Source organism: Globicephala melas, chromosome 1 (genome assembly GCF_963455315.2).
Source record: "Globicephala melas chromosome 1, mGloMel1.2, whole genome shotgun sequence".
Classification (NCBI taxonomy): domain Eukaryota; kingdom Metazoa; phylum Chordata; class Mammalia; order Artiodactyla; family Delphinidae; genus Globicephala; species Globicephala melas.
This window is the reverse complement of record NC_083314.1, coordinates 69,373,734-69,394,828: the sequence shown is the minus strand read 5'-3', so window position 1 is coordinate 69,394,828 and position 21,095 is coordinate 69,373,734. Positions and strand designations below refer to the sequence as shown.

The window sequence follows — 21,095 nt, the reverse complement described above, 5'->3', positions numbered from 1 at the left end:
AGATAGGCTGATAAACAGTACCCAGCACTGAAACCTGTCTTCCCCCCTGAGGATGGTCCAATGGCCAATATTGCCCACCTAGTTACAATCTAGTCCTAGTCTAGTTACTTAAGTCCTACTTTACTTTTTTAAAAAATATACACATCTTTCAAAAGTAATCTGTGCTTTTTTTTTTTTTTTTTTTTTTTAATCTGTGCTTTTGACAGCACAAAGTGAGAGAGGTCTTTATTTCCGGTCATTAGACAGTATTGTTGGAGACAAATTCCTTTGCTAGGATGTTATCTCTTTAAAAATTATTTTGAGATTATTTCTAGGGTCGAAGTCATCAAAAAGAAAACCTGAACTTGTAAGAGACAGAAGTACAGATCCATTGAACAACACAACCTTCTTAGGCAAACATTGACAGTGCCTTTAGGGATGAAGTTAGGCTGTACGAGGATCACCTTTATTTCCTTTAAATAACGTAGGATCAAACAAAATTTAATCAAATTCATTCTTAAGAACTAAGAAGAGGAGAAATATCCCTAATTCTCTGCATCAGGTAGGATTTCTGGGTTAAATTTTCTAACAAGTCAGATATTTGTTCTCCTCCTGTTTACTTAGTCTAGATACTTAGGATTCCCTCCAGAACATTGTCCAGTCTGAAGACAACCACAGAGCCTCAAAGATGCTCCTCTGTATCTAAAGAACAATGATAGCTAATAAATAATCTCTATGTCCCAAGGGCTGTCTTCCGTCCAGCAATCCAGCCCCTTCCATCTGATGGTATCCAGATACAAAGAACAATGAGAAGTCCTCTCTGCCTCATTGCAAATCTCGGTCTTCCTTTCTTATTCCATGTACATTAATAAAGGTTAACATTTACACATTTCTCATATGTGCCAGACAGTGTTCTGAGCATTTCACATACAGTAATTCAATCCTCATAACCAGCTAGTGAGGAAGATACTTAGTAGATCCATTTTTACCAGTAAGGAAACTGAGATACAGAGTTTAAATAAAATGTCCAACACCACACAAATAGTAAGTAATGTAGCCAGGATTCAAACCCAGGCAGTTTGATGTTGGAATCCATGCTCTTAACCATACACTTCTGAGTCTGAACAAGTGCTTATAAAATAGGCATCTCCTCAGAGGAAATGATGTTCTGAATATAAATGGTTATGATATATCTCATATTGCATCAGTCTGCTAGCTCAGATCTTTCAAAACCTTGCCATTAACAGAGAGGAGGCAATTCCCAGTCTATAATCAACCACCTGTTTTGCCACAAACTACAGTGGCCCTCTATTGCCTCTGAGTATCCTCCCCTGAGAGAAGATTCTCCTTATCTCCACCTCTTAAGTCAAAATAACTCACCTTTCCAGGCATGAGTGGGGCAAGGCTGCAAGTCCTTTACACATTTTGGCAAATGGCTTAGGTCCTCAGCTTTGAGCACAAGTCCTTATCAGCAGAGTAAGTCTTTGAAAACTTCAAATCCGTCTGGGACTGCCTTTTTCTCTGAGGAATATATAGAGGCTCTTTCCCAGCCCTCTGTCACTCTGTGGACCAATCCAGAGCCTAAGAGGAAATTGCAGGCTGGAGAACAGCAGCAATTGTGTGGGAGTTGGAGGCTGGAATCTTTTCTCTGCTGCAGGCGCTGCTGCATTAGGCTTCCAACTGCTCTTATCAGAACACTTACTCTGCCAGGGCAAGGGGAGTCCCTAAACTGTGCACAAATCATTCACGTTTTAGCTCATAATTTTGAACCAACCACAGCAAAGATGTGGGCTTTGTTATGAAGCAGAGGGCCTTGGGCTAGTTCAGATATGTCAAAGTCGTAGATTGTTAGGACTGTAAGGGCCTTTGCAGATCATATAGCCCAACGTTGTTTCACAGTGGAGGAAACAGTGTTAGAGAAGTTCAGGGGACATGTACATGAGTCCCTATGATGTGCCAGGCACTCAGGTGGATGCTAGGAATTCAAAGAAGAAGGTACTCTCTGCTCTCAAGATCCCCAAACATCATATCAGTACGATATAAGTGAGCAATAGAGGCAGGTCCAGGATATTGTGTTTTCAAGCACCACAAGGGAAGATGTTTTTTGGAGGCAATAACCCCTGAGCTGAGTGATGAAAGAGACAAAATACCTTACATGATTCTATCTACTAGATTTTAGCCCCCAAGTTCCCCTAATTCTATAAGTGGTATTCTGATTGATCTTTATTTGATGACTAGGTTAGGTAATTCTTCGGAGCACCACCCCCACCAAGTCACTCATCCTTGGCTAGATTTGTCATGCTTTCCCCTTCAACATTTTCCTGCTTCCCACCATTCAAGGATTATTTTCACCAAAATTTATTTTATTTGTGTTTCATCCTCTCAGGACCCAAGGGGCTGATAAATTAATATGTAAATGCAAATGCCTAAGGGTAGGCATGAATCCCAGCTAAAAATAAAGAACATCACATAAGCTGTAAGAAAAGCTCTAAATTTGGAATTAAATATGATGCTCATAAAGTTCCTTGTTATTTGAAATTATTTGTTTTAAACTGTTTTAACTGTTGATCAGGAACTGTAAAGTCAATATAGTGTATTATGACCTCGTGCTTTAAATTAAATAAATAGAGGATAATAGGCAAATATCCAATTACATTGCATGAAGAAAGTTAGACATTGTTTTCCGAAATTTTTGCTTTAATTATCCATATATATGTGTGAACATGGTCATTAGATAAACTGTATTTCTAACTATAAATCATAATCAAAAAGACTTGAAAGCTATAGCTCTATACTATACATTTGTTTTAACATCTTTATTGGGGTATAATTGCTTTACAATGGTTTGTTAGTTTCTGCTTTATAACAAAGTGAATCAGTTATACATACACATATGTTCCCATGTCTCTTCCCTATTGCGTCTCCCTCCCTCCCACCCTCCCTATCCCACCCCTCCAGGCGGTCACAAAGCACCGAGCTGATCTCCCTGTGCTATGCGGCTGCTTGCCACAAGCTATCTACCTTACGTTTGTTAGTGTGTATATGTCCATGGCTCTCTCTCGCCCTGTCACAGCTCACCCTTTGCCCTCCCCATATCCTCAAGTCTGTTCTCCAGTAGGTCTGTGTCTTTATTCCTGTCTTACCCCTAGGTTCTTCATGACATTTTTTTTTCTTAAATTCCATATATATGTGTTAGCATACGGTATTTGTCTTTTTCTTTCTAACTTACTTCACTCTGTATGAAAGACTCTAGGTCTATCCACCTCATTACAAATAGCTCAATTTCGTTTCTTTTTATGGCTGAGTAATATTCCATTGTATACATGTGCCACATCTTCTTTATTCATTCATCCAATGATGGGCACTTAGGTTGTTTCCATCTCCGGGCTATTGTAAATAGAGCTGCAATGAACATTTTGGTACATGACTCTTTTTGAATTTTGGTTTTCTCAGGGTATATGCCCAGTAGTGGGATTGCTGGGTCATATGGTAGTTCTATTTGTAGTTTTTTAAGGAACCTCCATACTGTTCTCCATAGCGGCTGAACCAATTCACATTCCCACCAGCAGTGCAAGAGTGTTCTCTTTTCTCCACACCCTCTCCAGCATTTACTGTTTCTAGATTTTTTAATGATGGTCATTCTGACTGGTGTGAGATGATACCTCATTGTAGTTTTGATTTGCATTTCTCTAATGATTAATGATGTTGAGCATTCTTTCATGTGTTTGTTGGCAGTCTGTATATCTTCTTTGGAGAAATGTCTATTTAGGTCTTCTGCCCATTTTTGGATTGGGTTGTTTGTTTTTTTGTTATTGAGCTGCATGAGCTGCTTATAAATTTTGGAGATTAATCCTTTCTCAGTTGCTTCATTTGCAACTATTTTCTCCCATTCTGAGGGTTGTCTTTTGGTCTTGTTTATGGTTTCCTTTGCTGTGCAAAAGCTTTGAAGTTTCATTAGGTCCCATTTGTTTATTTTTGTTTTTATTTCCATTACTCTAGGAGGTGGGTCAAAAAGGATCTTGCTGTGATTTATGTCACAGAGTGTTCTGCCTCTCTTTTCCTCTAAGAGTTTGATAGTTTCTGGCCTTACATTTAGGTCTTAATCCATTTTGAGCTTATTTTTGTGTATGGTGTTAGAGAGTGATCTAATCTCATACTTTTACATGTACCTGTCCAGTTTTCCCAGCACCACTTATCGAAGAGGCTGTCCTTTCTCCACTGTACATTCCTGCCACCTTTATCAAAGATAAGGTGTCCATATGTGCGCGGGTTTATCTCTGGGCTTTCTAACCTGTTTCCTTGATCTATCTTTCTGTTTTTGTGCCAGTGCCATACTGTCTTGATTACTGTAGCTTTATAGTATAGTCTGAAGTCAGGGAGCCTGATTCGTCCAGCTCCTTTTTTCGTTCTCAAGATTGCTTTGGATATTCAGGGTCTTTTGTGTTTCCATACAAATTGTGAAATTTTTTGTTCTAGTTCTGTGAAAAATGCCAGTGGTAGTTGGATAGGGATTGCATTGAATCTATAGATTGCTTTGGGTAGTAGAGTCATTTTCACAATGTTGATTCTTCCAATCCAAGAACATGGTATATCTCTCCATCTATTTGTATCATCTTTAATTTCCTTCATCAGTGTCTTATAATTTTCTGCATACAGGTCTTTTGTCTCCTTAGGTAGGTTTATTCCTAGATATTTTATTCTTTTTGTTGCAATGGTAAATGGGAGTGTTTTCTTGATTTCACTTTCAGATTTTTCATCATTAGTATATAGGAATGCCAGAGATTTCTGTGCATTAATTTTGTATCCTACTACTTTACCAAATTCACTGATTAGCTCTAGTAGTTTCCTGGTAGCATCTTTAGGATTCTCTATGTATAGTATCATGTCATCTGCAAATAGTGACAGATTTACTTCTTCCTTTCTGATTTGGATTCCTTTTATTTCCTTTTCTTCTCTGATTGCTGTGGCTAAAACTTCCAAAACTATGTTGAATAAGAGTGGTGAGAGTGGGCAACCTTGTCTTGTTCCTGATCTTAGTGGAAATGCTTTCAGTGTTTCACCATTGAGGATGATGTTGGCTGTGGGCTTGTCACATATGGCCTTTATTATGTTGAGGAAAGTTCCCTCTATGCCTACTTTCTGCAGAGTTTTTATCATAAATAGGTGTTGAACTTTGTCAAAAGCTTTCTCTGCATCTATTGAGATGATCATATGGTTTTTCTCCCTCAATTTGTTAATATGGTTTATCACATTGATAGATTTGCGTATATTGAAGAATCCTTGCATTCCTGGAATAAACCCCACTTGATCATGGTGTATGATCCTTTTAATGTGCTGTTGGATTCTGTTTGCTAGTATTTTGTTGAGGATTTTTGCATCTATGTTCATCAGTGATATTGGCCTGTAGTTTTCTTTCTTTGTGACATCCGTGTCTGGTTTTGGTATCAAGGTGATGGTGGCCTCGTAGAAGGAATTTGGGAGTGTTCCTCCCTCTGCTATATTTTGGAAGAGTTTGAGAAGGATAGGTGTTAGCTCTTCTCTAAATGTTTGGTAGAATTCGCCTCTGAAGCCATCTGGTCCTGGGCTTTTGTTTGTTGGAAGATTTTTAATCACAGTTTCAATTTCAGTGCTTGTGATTGGTCTGTTCATATTTTCTATTTCTTCCTGATTCAGTCTTGGCAGGTTGTGCATTTCTAAGAATTTGTCCATTTCTTCCAGACTGTCCATTTTATTGGCATAGAGTTGCTTGTAGTAATCTCTCATGATCTTTTTTATTTCTGCAGTGTCAGTTGTTACTTCTCCTTTTTCATTTCTAATTCTATTGATTTGAGTCTTCTCCCTTATTTTCTTGATGAGTCTGGCTAGTGGTTTATCTATTTTGTTTATCTTCTCAAAGAACCAGCTTTTAGTTTTATTGCTCTTTGCTATTGTTTCCTTCATTTCTTTTTCATTTATTTCTGATCTGATTTTTATGATTTCTTTCCTTCTGCTAGCTTTGGGGGTTTTTTTGTTCTTCTTTCTCTAATTGCTTGAGGTGCAAGGTTAGGTTGTTTATTCGAGATGTTTCCTGCTTCTTAAGGTGGGCTTGTATTGCTATGAACTTCCCCCTTAGAACTGCTTTTGCTGAGTCCCATAGGTTTTTGGTCGCTGTGTCTCCATTGTCATTTCTTTCTAGGTATTTTTTTATTTCCTCTTTGATTTCTTCAGTGATCACTTCGTTATTAAGTAGTGTATTGTTTAGCCTCCACGTGTTTGTATTTTTTACAGATGTTTTCCTGTAATTGATATCTAGTCTCATGGCAATGTGGTCGGAAAAGATACTTGATACAATTTCAATTTTCTTAAATTTACCAAGGCTTGATTTGTGACCCAAGATATGATCTATCCTGGAGAATGTTCCATGAGCACTTGAGAAAAATGTGTATTCTGTTGTTTTTGGATGGAGTGTCCTATAAATATCAATTAAGTCCATCTTGTTTAATGTATCATTTAAAGCTTGTGTTTCCTTATTTATTTTCATTTTGGATGATCTGTCCATGGGTGAAAGTGGGGTGTTAAAGTCTCCTACTATGAATGTGTTACTGTCGATTTCCCCTTTTATGGCTGTTAGTATTTGCCTTATGTATTGAGGTGCTCCTGTGTTGGGTGCATAAATATTTACAATTTTTATATCTTCTTCTTGGATCGATCCCTTGATCATTATGTAGTGTCCTTCTTTGTCTCTTCTAATAGTCTTTATTTTAAAGTCTATTTTGTCTGATATGAGAATTGCTACTCCAGCTTTCTTTTGGTTTCCATTTGCCTGGAATATCTTTTTCCATCCCCTTACTTTCAGTCTGTATGTGTCCCTAGGTCTGATGTGGGTCTCTTGTAGACACCGTATATATGGGTCTTGTTTTTATATCCATTCAGCCAATCTGTGTCTTTTGGTGGGAGCATTTAGTCCATTTACATTTAAGGTAATTATTGATATGTATGTTCTTATTCCCATTTTCTAAATTGTTTTGGGTTCGTTATTATAGGTCTTTTCCTTCTCTTGTGTTTCTTGCCTACAGAAGTTCCTTTAGCATTTGTTGTAAAGCTGGTTTGGTGGTGCTGAACTCTCTCAGCTTTTGCTTGTCTGTAAAGGTTTTAATTTCTCCATCAAATCTGAATGAGATCCTTGCTGGGTAGAGTAGTCTTGGTTGCAGGTTTTTCTCCTTCATCACTTTCAGTATGTCCTGCCACTCCCTTCTGGCTTGTAGGGTTTCTGCTGAGATATCAGCTGTTAACCTTATGGGGATTCCCTTGTGTGTTATTTGTTGTTTTTCCCTTGCTGCTTTTAATATATTTTCTTTGTATTTAATTTTTGACAGTTTGATTAATATGTGTCTTGGTGTATTTCCCCTTGGATTTATCCTGTATGGGACTCTCTGTGCTTCCTGGACTTGATTAACTATTTCCTTTCCCATATTAGGGAAGTTTTCAACTATAATCTCTTCAAATATTTTCTCAGTCCCTTTCTTTTTCTCTTCTTCTTCTGAAACCCCTATAATTTGAATGTTGGTGCATTTAATGTTGTCCCAGAGGTCTCTGAGACTGTCCTCAGTTCTTTTCATTCTTTTTTCTTTATTCTGCTCTGCAGTAGTTATTTCCACTATTTTATCTTCCAGGTCACTTATCCGTTCTTCTGCCTCAGTTATTCTGCTATTGATCCCATCTAGAGTACTTTTAATTTCATTTATTGTGTTGTTCATCATTGTTTGTTTTATCTTTATTTCTTCTAGGTCCTTGTTAACTGTTTCTTGCATTTTTTCCATTCTATTTCCAAGATTTCGGATCATCCTTACTATCATTATTCTGAATTCTTTTTCAGGTAGACTGCCTATTTCCTCTTCATTTGTTAGGTCTGGTGCATTTTTATCTTGCTCCTTCATCTGCTGTGTTTTTCTGTCTTCTCATTTTGCTTATCTTACTTTGTTTGGGGGTCTCCTTTTTGCAGGCTGCAGGTTCGTAGTTCCCATTGTTTTTGATGTCTGTCTCCAGTGGCTAAGGTTGGTTCAGTGGGTTGTGTAGGCTTCCTGGTGGAAGGGACTAGTGCCTGTGTTGTGGTGGATAAGGCTGGATCTTGTCTCTCTAGTGGGCAGGTCCACGTCTGGTGGTGTGTTTTGGGGTGTCTGTGGCCTTATTATGATTTTAGGCAGCCTCTCTGCTAATGGGTGGGGTTGTGTTCCTGTTTTGCTAGTTGTTTGGCATAGGTTGTCCAGCACTGTAGCTTGGCTGGTCGTTGAGTGAAGCTGGGTGCTGGTGTTAAGATGGAGGTCTCTGGGAGATTTTCGCCATTTGATATTATGTGGAGCTGGGAGGTCTCTTGTTGACCAGAGCCCTGACTCCTGGCTGGAGCACCAAGAGCCTTTCATCCACACGGCTCAGAATAAAAGGGAGAAAAAGTAGAGAGAATTAGTAGAAGTAGGAAGAAAGAAAGGAAGAAAGGAGGGAAGGAAGGAAGGAAGAAAGAAAGAAAGAAAGAAAGAAAGAAGCAAAGAAGGAAAGAAGGCAAGAAGGAAAGAAAGGAGGGAGGGAGGGAGGAAGGAAGGAAGGAGGGAAGGAAGGAAAAATGACAGAAAGAAAGAAGATACAGTAAAATAAAATAAAGTATCATAAAGTTATTGAATTAAAAAATAATTATTTAGAAAAAAAAAGGGACGGATAGAACCTTAGGACAAATGTTGGAAGCAAAGCTTTACAGACAAAATCTTACACAGAAGCATACACATACACCCTCACAAAAAGAGGTAAAGGGGAAAAAATCATAAATCTTGCTCTCAGAGACCACCTCCTCAATTTGGGATGATTCGTTGTCTAAAGGAGGGAGGGAAGGAAGGAAGGAAGGAAGGAAAGAAAGAAAAGAAAGAAAGAAAGAAAGAAAGAAAGAAAGAAAGAAAGAAAGAAAGAAAGAAAGAAAGAAAGAAAGAAAGAAAAGTATAATAAAGTTATTAAAATTAATTATTAAGAAAAAAATTTTTTAAAAAAAACCATGGACGGATAGAACCCTAGGACAAATGGTGGAAGCAAAACTATACAGACAAGATCTCACACAGAAGCATACACATACACATTCACAAAAAGAGGAAAAGGGGAAAAAATCATAGATCTTCCTCTCGAAGTCCACCTCCTCAATTTGGGATGACTCGTCTATTCATGTATTCCACAGATGCAGGGTACATCAAGTTGATTGTGGAGCTTTAATCCGCTGCTTCTGAGGCTGCTGGGAGAGATTTCCCTTTCTCTTCTTCGTTCTCACAGCTCCCAGGGGCTCAGCTTTGGATTTGGCCCCGCCTCTGCGTGTAGGTCGCTGGAGGGCGTCTGTTTTTTGCTCAGACAGGACGGGGTTAAAGGAGCCGCTGATTCGGGGGCTCTGGCGCACTCAGTCCGGGGGGGAGGGAGGGGCACTGCGTGCGGGGCGGGCCTGCAGCGGCAGAGGCCGGCATGACGTTGCACCAGCCTGAGGCCCGCCTTGCGTTCTCCCGGGGAAGTTGTCCCTGGATCCTGGGAACCTGGCAGTGGCGGGCTGCACAGTCTCCGCGGAAGAGGGGTGTGGATAGTGACCTGTGCTCGCACACAGGCCCCTTGGTGGCTGCAGCAGCAGCCTTAGCGTCTCATGCCCGTCTCTGGGGTCTGCGCTTTTAGCCGCGGCTCGCGCCCGTCTCTGGAGTTCCTTTAAGCAGCGCTCTTAAACCCCTCTCCTCGCGCACCAGGAAACAAAGAGGTAAGAAAAAGTCTCTTGCCTCTTCGGCAGGTGCAGACTTTTCTCCGGACTCCCTCCCGGCTAGCCATGGTGCACTAACCCCTTCAGGCTATGTTCAAGCCGCCAACCCCAGTCCTCTCCCTGCGCTGCTCCGACCGAAACCCGAAACCCGAGCCTCAGCTCGCAGCCCCGCCCGCCCCGGCAGGTGAGCAGACAAGTCTCTAGGGCTGGTGAGTGCCGGTCGGCACCGATCCTCTGTGCGGGAATCTCCCCGCTTTGCCCTCCGCACCCCTGTTGCTGTGCACTCCTCCGCAGTTTCGAAGCTCCCCCCTCCGCCTCTCGCAGTCTCCGCCCGGGAAGGGGCTTCCTAGTGTGTGGAAACTTTTCCTCCTTCACAGCTCCTTCCCACTGGTGCAGGTGCCGTGCCTATTGTTTTGTCTCTGTTTTTTCTTTTGCCCTACCCAGGTACGTGGGGATTTTCTTGCCTTTTGGGAAGTCTGAGTTCTTCTTCCAGCATTCAGTAGGTGTTCTGTAGGAGTTGTTCCACGTGTAGATGTATTTCTGGTGTATCTGTGGGGAGGAAGGTGATCTCCGCGTCTTACTCTTCCGCCATCTTCAAGGTCCCCCTATACTATACATTTTTTAAAGTAAGGAACCCTGTTGTATTCACCTCTGTACCCCAAGCACTTCATACAACATCAGGCACATAGACATTTATAAAGATTGCTTGAACTAAATGCAGCGGTCCAAGTTCTGCTGTTACTGGCTACTTAAAACCAGAAAATCAATGAATCTGAGTGATGGAACACTCAGTTTTCATAGAGATGTAAACCCTGTTGTTGACTATTGAGTCTCATAGTGGGAATATGTGTAAAACAAGCAGAGGAGACTCCTTGGAGCTAGAGCCTAAATTACTGTTTGATACCCAAGGGGCCTTGAGGAGAGAATAATATGGAAAAAAAAATAATGTAAAACATTGGAGAGTGATGCCTTGCCCAAGGCTGGGGATCAAAGCAGGTTTCTGACTATCCCAGAAGAGTTCATGTGATGGGTGGACTATTCAAAAATCAAGATTCTATCAATCATAGTAAATGATGGACTAGGACGGGCTAGAACCCAAAATGAAAAAGAAAAAAAAAAAGCAAACTTCAATAGAAATAAATATTAATCCAGCATATATTTGTTTTAAAAACATCATAAGGATGAGGTAACCAGAGGGGATATAAAAGAGCTTGCTCATTGTATTAGGGTTCTACAGAGAAATTGGCAGACATTTATTATAAGGAACTGGCTCACATGATTATGGAGGCTGAGAAGTCCCAAGATATGCAGTCAGCAAGCTGAAGACTCAGGAGAGCCAATGGTCTGTGGTCCTAGTCCAAAGGCCTGAGAAGCGGAACCGATGGTATAAGTTCCAGTCGGAAGACAGGAGAAGATCCATGTCCCAGCAAAGACAATCAGGAAGAAAGGATGAATTGTCCCTTCCTCTGCCTTTATATTGTACTCAGACCTTCAATGGATTGGATGAGGCTCGCCCATGTTAGGGAGGGCAATCAGGTTTACTTAGTCTTCTGATTCAAATGTTAATCTCATCCAGAAACACCCTCAAAGACACACCCAGAATAATGCTTGACCAAATATCTGGGTGCCTGGTGGTCCAATCAACTTGACACATAAAATTAACCACCACATACAACTGAACTTACTTACAAAACAGAAATAGAGTCACAGATGTAGAAAACAAAGTTATGACTACCAGGGGAGAAAGGGGAGGGGAGGGATAAATTCGGAGACTGGGATTGATATATATACACTACTACATATAAAATAGATAACTAATAAGGACCTATTGTATATCACAGGGAACTCTACTCAATACCCTATAAGGACCTATATGGGAAAAGAATCTAAAAAAGAGTAGATATATGTATATGTATAACTGATTCACTTTTCTGTATAGTAGAAACTAAAACAATATTGTAAATCAACTATACTCCAATAAAAGTTAAAGTGTCACATATATACAATGGAATATTACTCAGCCATATAAAAAAACAAAGTCGAGTTATTTGTAGTGAAGTGGATGGACCTAGAGTCTGTCATACAGAGTGAAGTAAGTCAGAAAGAGAAAAACAAATACCGTATCCTAACACATATATATGGAATCAAAAAAAAAAAATGGTTCTGAGGAACCTAGGGGCAGGACAGCAATAAAGATGCAGATGTAGAAAATGGACTTGAGGACACAGAGAGTGGGAAGGGTAAGCTGGGAAGAAGTGCGAGAGTGACAATGACATATATACACTACCAAATGTAAAATAGAGAGCTAGTGGGACGCAGCTGCATAGCCCAGGGAGATCAGCTCAGTGCTTTGTGACCACCTAGAGGGGTGGGATAGAGAGAGTAGGAGGGAGACGCTAGAAGGAGGGGATATGGGGATATATGTATACTTATAGCTGTTCACTTTGTTATACAGCAGAAACTAACAAAACAATGTAAAGCAATTATACTCCAATAAAGATGTTAAAAAAATTAATCATCACACTCTAAAATAACTTCGTAGTTCTTTTTAAAACAAACATTTTTTTTCTTCTCTTCCCTCCTGAACACCTCTCAAAATGATAGTAAATGTATGAAAAAGGTATAAAGCTATAATAACATAGAGAAAGGGAAACAGGCCATCACATTCTGAGTGGTTTCAATCTCTTTATCAGAGGAGGAAAGATGGTTAGGAGTGGTAACTAAGGAAACAAGGGAAAGAATTCAGAGAACACCCCCCAAAAAGGTATCCATTTGCCTTGCAGGAATAACCTCACAGGGGTTCAGACCCAAATGCTAGATACTACAGGGGACAGTAATTAGCTGAGGAGATGGAAATGGTGGGAGTAATGGAAAGTTTTCATCAGATGAAAGGGTCTCCTGCCCACACACCTCTCTCCCCACACACAACTGCTCTGATTCATTTCTAATTCATTTTCTTAGCTAAATCATGTATTGATTTATTTAGCTATTATTAGCAACACGTTTATGGAGACACATTTTACAGCCAGTGATGGCACCACAAGGAGAACGTCCAATCTGGTGACCTCCGGGATGTGTGGTGGACGATGAAGAGGCATCACCCACCCACTGATTCATCTCCCTTATTGCTGCTGAGTTCCACCCTCAGGCAAGCTAGGAGCACACCTTACATGTTGCTTGATTTCTTTCTTTCTTTCTGATAAATTTTAAAAATTATATACAAGGTCAATTTTCAGTTCCACCACCCAGAAGTCAACACTGTCAACAAGTTGTGATATTTGCTTCCAGGCTTTTTTTTTTTTTCTTTAAGCAGCGATAGAACTAAACTTTTAAAAGACCATTCCTATTTCCATTTATTCCCCATTTTCACACACATAATCCCTATTAATACTTTGGTGTGTGTTTGTCTTTCAGATCATTTTTTAATGCCTTCACATACATTGGATTCATAAAAAGTATATAGTAATAATTTATGTTTTGATTTATATATATGGTAATATAATCTCCATCTTAATTTTTTATTTAAAATTACGCATTCTTGGTTTTTGTTTTTAGCATGCAGTGTTAGCTAACACTTATGGAACATTTTCTATGAACCAGGAACTTTTAAAAACACTTTTCATACATTTGTATATTTAATATTCACAATAAAACCATGAGATAAGTGGTGTAGTTATCATCATTTTAAAAATGAGGGATCACTTTGATCTTTTAAATAAAGATGAACTTGTTGAGAGTTAAAAAGCATTGATATTAACACTGCAAGTATGGAGCCTACACTCTACCTCTGGTGTATCTTTTTTAATTGATGGAGAGAATTTATCATACACATGTATAATTGCATTTGTCTACAGACCAGCTGTTGAACATTTAGGTCATTCCCAATTTTTTACTTCTCACAAAAGTACTTCAATTAATGTCACTGTTTATGTCTTCTGGAGCAGTTTATCTACAAAGTATTTCATAAAGCACAATTGCTAGATCATGAGATATAATACTACAAAATTATAAAATGGTTAGACCAATTTAGGTCCCCTCAACAGAAATGTATGACTACATCATTTTCTTCTCATTTTCACCAATACACAACACTTTCCAGGCTTTAATTTTTGCCACTGCCAGGCAAAAAAATATCATTTTGATTTTTGACTTTCTGATCACTGATGAATTCGAGCTTCTGTTCATATTTGTATTGGCCATAGCTGTTCTTTTCTTCCATTTGTTGTATATTCTCATTTATTAAACAATCTTACTATTTTGCTGTTTGGTTTTTCAGTATTGATGTGCAATAATTCTTTATATAAAAAATAAAACTAAAAATGGGATAAGGGGGAAGAAAAAAGGTAGAATTAGATTATTGATTGTTGTATAGGCAATAGGTTAGAGTTAAAGGAGACCAATAAAATCTGATAAGCCAGATAACAACAGGTTAAATAAGAAACAGGAGGGGGGGACCTTCAAGATGGCAGAGGAGTAAGACGTGGAGATCATGTCTCCACGTCTTACATCAGAAATACATCTACATGTGGAACAACTCCTACAGAACACCTACTGAATGCTGGAAGAAGACCTCAGACTTCCCAAAAGGCAAGAAAATCCCCACGTACCTGGGTAGGGCAAAAGAAAAAACAGAGACAAAAGAATAGGGATGGGACCTGCACCTCTGGGAGGGAGTGTGAAGGAGGAAAAGTTTCCACACATGAGGAAGCCCCTTCACTGGCAGAGATGGGGGTGGCAGCCGGGAAGCTTCAGAGCCACAGAGGAGAGTGCAGCAACAGGGGTGCAGAGGGCAAAGCGGAGAGATTCCTGCACAGAGGATCAGTGCCGACCAGCACTCACCAGCCCGAGAGGCTTGTCTGCTCACCCGCCGGGGCAGGCGGGGGCTGGGAGCTGAGGCTCAGGCTTCGGAGGTCAGACCCCAGTGAGAGGACTGGGGTTGGCTGTGAGAACACAGCCTGAAGGGGGCTAGTGCACCACAGCTAGCTGAGAGGGAGTCTGGGGAAAAAGTCTGGAACTGCCTAAGAGGCAAGAAACCATTGTTTTGAGGTGCACGAGGAGAGGGGGTTCAGAGCACCACCTAAACGAGCTCCAGAGACTGGCGCAAGCCACGGCTATAAGCATGGACCCCAGAGACGGGCATGAAATGCTGAGGCTGCTGCTGCAGCCACCAAGAATCCTGTGTACAAGCACAGGTCACTATCCACACTTTCCCTCCTAGGAGCCTGTGCAGCCTGCCACTGACAGGGTCCCGTGATCCAGGGACAACTTCCCAGGGAGAACACACGACATGCTTCAGGCTGATGCAACATTACACTGGCCTCCGCCTCCGCAGGCTCACCCTGCTTTCTGTGCCCCTCCTTCCCCCCGGTCTGAGTGATCCAAAGCCCCCTAATCAGTGACTCCTTTAATCCCCTCTTGTCTGGGCAAGGAACAGAAGGCAGAGGGTAACTGACCCACAGAGTGGGGCCAAATCCAAAGCTGAACCCCAGGAGCTGTGCAAACAAAGAAGAGAAAGGGAAATTTCTCCCAGCAGCCTCAGGAGCAGTGGATTAAATCTCCACAGTCAACTTGATGTACCCTGCATCTCTAAAATACCGGAATAGACAATAAATCATCCCAAAATTAAGGCGGTGGACTTTGAGAGCACCTGTAGACTTCAGGTTTGCTTTCTATATTTAATTTGTTTCTGGTTTTAGGTTTATATTAGTTTAGTATTTAGAGCTTATTATCACTGGTAGATTTGTTTATTGATTTGGTTGCTCTCTTCCTTTTATATATATATATTTTTTCCTTTTTCTCTTTTTGTGAGTTTGTATGTGTATGCTTCTTTGTGTGATTTTGTCTGTATAGCTTTGCTTTCACCATTTGTCCTAGGGTTCTGTCTGTCAATTTTTTTTTAATATAGTTTTTAGCACTTGTTATCATTGGTAGATTTCCTTTTGGTTTCATTGCTCTCTTCTTTCTTTCTTTTTTAAAATTACTTTTTAATTTTTTAAATAATATTTTAAAAAATTTATTTTAATAACTTTATTTTATTTTATTTTACTTTTCTTTCTTTTTTTCTTTTTTTCCTCCCTTTTCTTCTGAGCTGTGTGGCTGACAGGGAATTTGTACTCCAGCCGGGTGTCAGGCCTGACCCCTTGAGGTGGGAGAGCCAAGTTCAGGACATTGGTCCACCAGAGACCTCCTGGCTCCATGTAATATCAAATGGCAAAAGCTCTCCCAGAGATCTCCATCTCAACACTAAGACCCAACTTCACTCAATGACCAGCAAGCTCCAGTGCTGGACACCCCATGCCAAACAACTAGCAATACAGGAACACAGCCCCACCCATTAGCAGAGAGGCTGCCTAAAATCATAATAAGATCACAGACATCCCAAAACACACCACCGGAGGTGGACCTGCCCACCAGAAAGACAAGATCCAGCCCTATTCACCAGAACACAGGCACCTGTCCCCTCTACCAGGAAGCCTACACAGCCCACTGAACAAACCTTACCTACTGGGGGAGACATCAAAAACAACAGGAACTATGAACCTGCAGTGTGCAAAAAGGAGACCCCAAATGCAGTAAGTTAAGCAAAATGAGAAGACAGACAGATATACAGCAGATGTTGGAGCAAAGTAAAAAACCCCAGACCAAACAAATGAAGAGGAAATAGGCAGTCTACCTGAAAAAGAATTCAGAGTAATGATAGTAAAGATGATCCAAAATCTTGGAAAAAGAATGGAGAAAACACAAGAAACATTTAACAAGAAACTAGAAGAACTAAAGAGCAAACAATGATGAACAAAACAATAAATGAAATTAAAAATTCTCTAGAAGGAATCAATAGCAGAACAACTGAGACAGAATAAGGGGTAAGTGACCTGGAAGATAAAATAGTGAAAATAACTACTGCTGAGCAGAATAAAGTAAAAAGAATGAAAAGAATTGAGGACAGTCTCAGAGACCTCTGGGACAATATTGAATGCACCAACATTCAAGTTATAGGGGTCCCAGAAGAAGAAGAGAAAAAGAAAGGAACTGAGAAAATATTTGAAGAGATTAGAGTTGAAAACTTCCCTAACATGGGAAAAGAAATAGTCAATCAAGTCCAGGGAGCAGAGAGTCCCATAGAGGATAAATCCAAGGATAAACTCACCAAGACACATATTAATCAAACTATCAAAAATTAAATAAAATGAAAAAATATTAAGAGCATCAAGGGAAAAGCAACAAATAGCATACAAGGAAATTCCCATAAGGTTAAAGCTGATTTCTCAGCAGAAACTCTGCAAGCCACAAGGGAGTGGCAGGACATATTTAAAGTGATAAAAGGGAAAAACATAACCAAGATTACTCTACCAGCAAGGATCTCATTCAGATTTGATGGAGAAATTAAAATCTTTACAGACAAGCAAAAGTTAAGAGAATTCAGCACCACCAAACCAGTATTACAACAAATGCTAAAGGAACTTCTCTAGGCAGGAAACAAAAGAGAAGGAAAAGACCCACAATAACAATCTCAAAACAATTAAGAAAATGTTAATAGGAACATACATATTGATAATTTCCTTAAATGTAATGGATTAAATGCTCCAACCAAAAAACACAGACTGGCTAATTGGATACAAAAACAAGACCCATATATATGCTGTCTACAAGAGACCAACTTCAGACCTAGGGACACATACTGACTGAAAGTGAGGGGATAGAAAAAGATATTCTATGCAAATGTAAATCAAAGGAAAGCTGGAGTAGCAATTCTCAAATCAGACAGAATAGACTTTAAAATAAAGACAATTATAAGAGACAAAGAAGGACACTACATACTGATCAAGAGAGCAATCCAAGAAGAAGATATAACAATTGTAAATATTTATGCACCTAACAAAGCATCACCTCAATCCATAAGGAATATGCTAACAACCATAAAAGGGGAAATTGACAATACCACAATAATAGTAGGGGACATTAACACCCCACTTTCACCAATGGACAGATCATCCAAAATGAAAATAAATAAGGAAACACAAGCTTTAAATAACACATTAAACAAGATGGACTTAATTGATATTTATAGGATATTCCATCCAAAAATAACAAATACACTTTCTTCTCAAGTGTTCATGGAACATTCTCCAGGATAGATCATATCTTGGGTCACAAATCAAGCCTTGGTAAATTTAAGAAAATTGAAATCATATCACGTATCGTTTCTGACCACAATGCTATGAGACTAGATATCAATTACAGGAAAAAAACTGTAAAAAATACAAACCCATGGAGGCTCAACAATATATTACTAAATAATCAAGGGATCACTTTGAAGAAATCAAAGAGGAAATCAAAAAATACCTAGAAACAAATGACAATGAAAACACGATGACCCAAAACCAGTGGGATGCAGCAAAAGCAGTTCTAAGAGGGAAGTTTATAGCAATAAAATCCTACCTTAAGAAACAAGAAATATCTCAAATAAACAATTTAAACTTACACCTAAAAGAAGTAGAGAAAGAAGAACAAAAAATCCCCAAAGTTAGCACAAGGAAATAAATCATTAAAATCAGATCAGAAATAAATGAAAAAGAAATGAAGAAAACAATAACAAAGATAAATAAAACTAGAAGCTGGTTCTTTGAGAAGACAAACAAAATTGACAAACCATTAGCCAGACTCATCAAGAAAAAAAGGGAGAAGACTCAGATCAACAGAATTAGAAACGAAAAAGGAGATGTAACAACTGACACTTCAGAAATACAAAAAATTGTGAGAGATTACTACAAGCAACTATATGTCAGTAAAACAGACAACCTGGAAGAAATGGACAAATTCTTAGAAAAGCACAACCTTCCGAAACTGAACCAGGAAGAAATAGAACATATAGACAGACCAACCACAAGCAGTGAAATTGAAACTGTGATTTAAAATCTTCCAACAAACAAAAACCCAGGACCAGATGGCTTCACAGGCGAAGTCTATCAAACATTTAGAGAAGAGCTAACACCTATCCTTCTCAAACTCTTCCAAAATATAGCAGAGGGAGGAACATTCCCAAACTCATTCTACAAGGCCACCATCACCCTGATACCTAAACCAGAGAAAGATGTTACAAAAAAAGAAAACTACAGACCAATATCACTGATGAACATAGATGCAAAAATCCTCAACAAACTACTGGCAAACAGAATCCAACAGCCCCTTAAAAGGATCATACACTATGATCAAGTGGGGTTTATCCCAGGAATGCAAGGATTTTTCAATATATGCAAATCAATCAATGTGATAAACCATATTAACAAATTGAAGGAGAAAAACCATATGATCATCTCAATAGATGCAGAAAAAGCTTTTGACAAAATTCAACACCCATTTATGATAAAAACCCTGCAGAAAGTAGGCATAGAGGGAACTTTCCTCAACATAATAAAGGTCATATATGACAAGCCCACAGCCAACATCATCCTCAATGGTGAAAAACTGAAAGCATTTCCACTAAGATCAGGAACAAGACAAGGTTGCCCACTCTCACCACTCTTATTCAACATAGTTTTGGAAGTTTTAGCCACAGCAATCAGAGAAGAAAAGGAAATAAAAGGAATCCAAATCGGAAAAGAAGAAAGAAGTAAAGCTGTCACTGTTTGCAGATGACATGATACTATACATAGAGAATCCTAAAGATGCTACCAGAAAACTACTAGAGCTAATCAATGAATTTGGTAAAGTAGCAGGATACAAAATTAATGCACAGAAATCTCTGGCATTCCTATATACTAATGATGAAAAATCTGAAAGTGAAATCAAGAAAACACTCCCATTTACCACTGCAACAAAAAGAATAAAATATCTAGGAATAAACCTACCTAAGGAGACAAAAGACCTGTATGCAGAAAATTATAAGACACTGATGAAGGACATTAAAGATGATACAAATAGATGGAGAGATATACCATGTTCTTGGATTGGAAGAATCAACATTGTGAAAATGACTCTACTACCCAAAGCAATCTATAGATTCAATGCAATCCCTATCCAACTACCACTGGCATTTTTCACAGAACTAGAACAAAAAATTTCACAATTTGTATGGAAACACAAAAGACCCCGAATTGCCAAAGCAATCTTGAGAACGAAAAAAGGAGCTGGACGAATCAGGCTCCCTGACTTCAGAGTATACTATAAAGCTACAGTAATCAAGACAGTATGGTACTGGCACAAAAACAGAAAGATAGATCAATGGAAGAGGTTAGAAAGCCCAGAGATAAACCCACGCACATATGGACACCTTATCTTGATAAAGGTGGCAGGAATGTACAGTGGAGAAAGGACAGCCTCTTCAATAAGTGGTGCTGGGAAAACTGGACAGGTACATGTAAAAGTATGAGATTAGATCACTCCCTAACACCATACACAAAAATAAGCTCAAAATGGATTAAAGACCTAAATGTAAGGCCAGAAACTATCAAACTCTTAGAGGAAAAGAGAGGCAGAACACTCTGTGACATAAATCACAGCAAGATCCTTTTTGACCCACCTCCTAGAGTAATGGAAATAAAAACAAAAATAAACAAATGGGACCTAATGAAACTTCAAAGCTTTTGCACAGCAAAGGAAACCATAAACAAGACAAAAAAACAACCCTTAGAATGGGAGAAAATATTTGCCAATGAAGCAACTGAGAAAGGATTAATTTCCAAAATTTACAAGCAGCATATGCAGCTCAATAACAAAAAAACAAACAACCCAATCCAAAAATGGGCAGAAGATTAAATACTTTGGAACAAACTTAAGAAACGTATAAAACTAACACAAGGAAAATTTTAAAACACTCTAGCAGACACAAAATTTGAGTCAATCAAATGAAAAGACATCCTTCTCTTTGACTAGGATGACTCAACATTATAAAGATGTCAGTTCTACCTATATTAACTATATTAACTTCTAAAATTAACACAATCCTCATAAGAATTCCCGCAAGCTTTTTTATGGAGTTAGCTAACTTGATAATAAAGTTTAACTTGGAAAAATAAACATACATGAATATCAGAACATTAAATATTGTATAATTAAAACAATGTAGTATGAGTAGATAAATATATGGAGAAAACAAAATAGCTCAGAAATAGACCCAACTATGTATGAAAATTTAGTATATAAAAAAGATATCTCAAAACACTGGGACCAAAATAGACATAATAAATGGTGCCAGACAGTTGGTTTGCCATTCGGAAAAAGATAAAATTAGATCCATACCTCATATTCAAGAATATACTTCATATGGATTAAAGATCTAAAAGTACAAAATGAAACCCTGAACACTAGTAGAAAACATGGGTGGATTTCTCTTTAACCTAAGTGTAGGGAAAGGCTTTCTAACTAGCAC

At 38.9% G+C, this 21,095-nt stretch overlaps 1 protein-coding gene across 2 annotated transcripts in view; it reads right to left on the bottom strand.

Annotated features, from left to right (window-relative positions):
* Positions 1–21,095, bottom strand: part of RGS5 (regulator of G protein signaling 5) — an 85,414-nt gene that overhangs the window by 51,252 nt on the left and 13,067 nt on the right. The window contains exon 1 of one of the 2 annotated variants that reach the window (XM_030847417.2): positions 1,360–1,511. The exons of the other annotated variant lie outside the window; for it this stretch is intronic. Coding sequence (XP_030703277.1) covers positions 1,360–1,403 — 44 coding nt within the window. The 5' untranslated portion in view covers positions 1,404–1,511. Of the gene's footprint in view, positions 1–1,359; positions 1,512–21,095 lie in introns of those variants that run through there. 2 annotated transcript variants of the gene reach the window in all.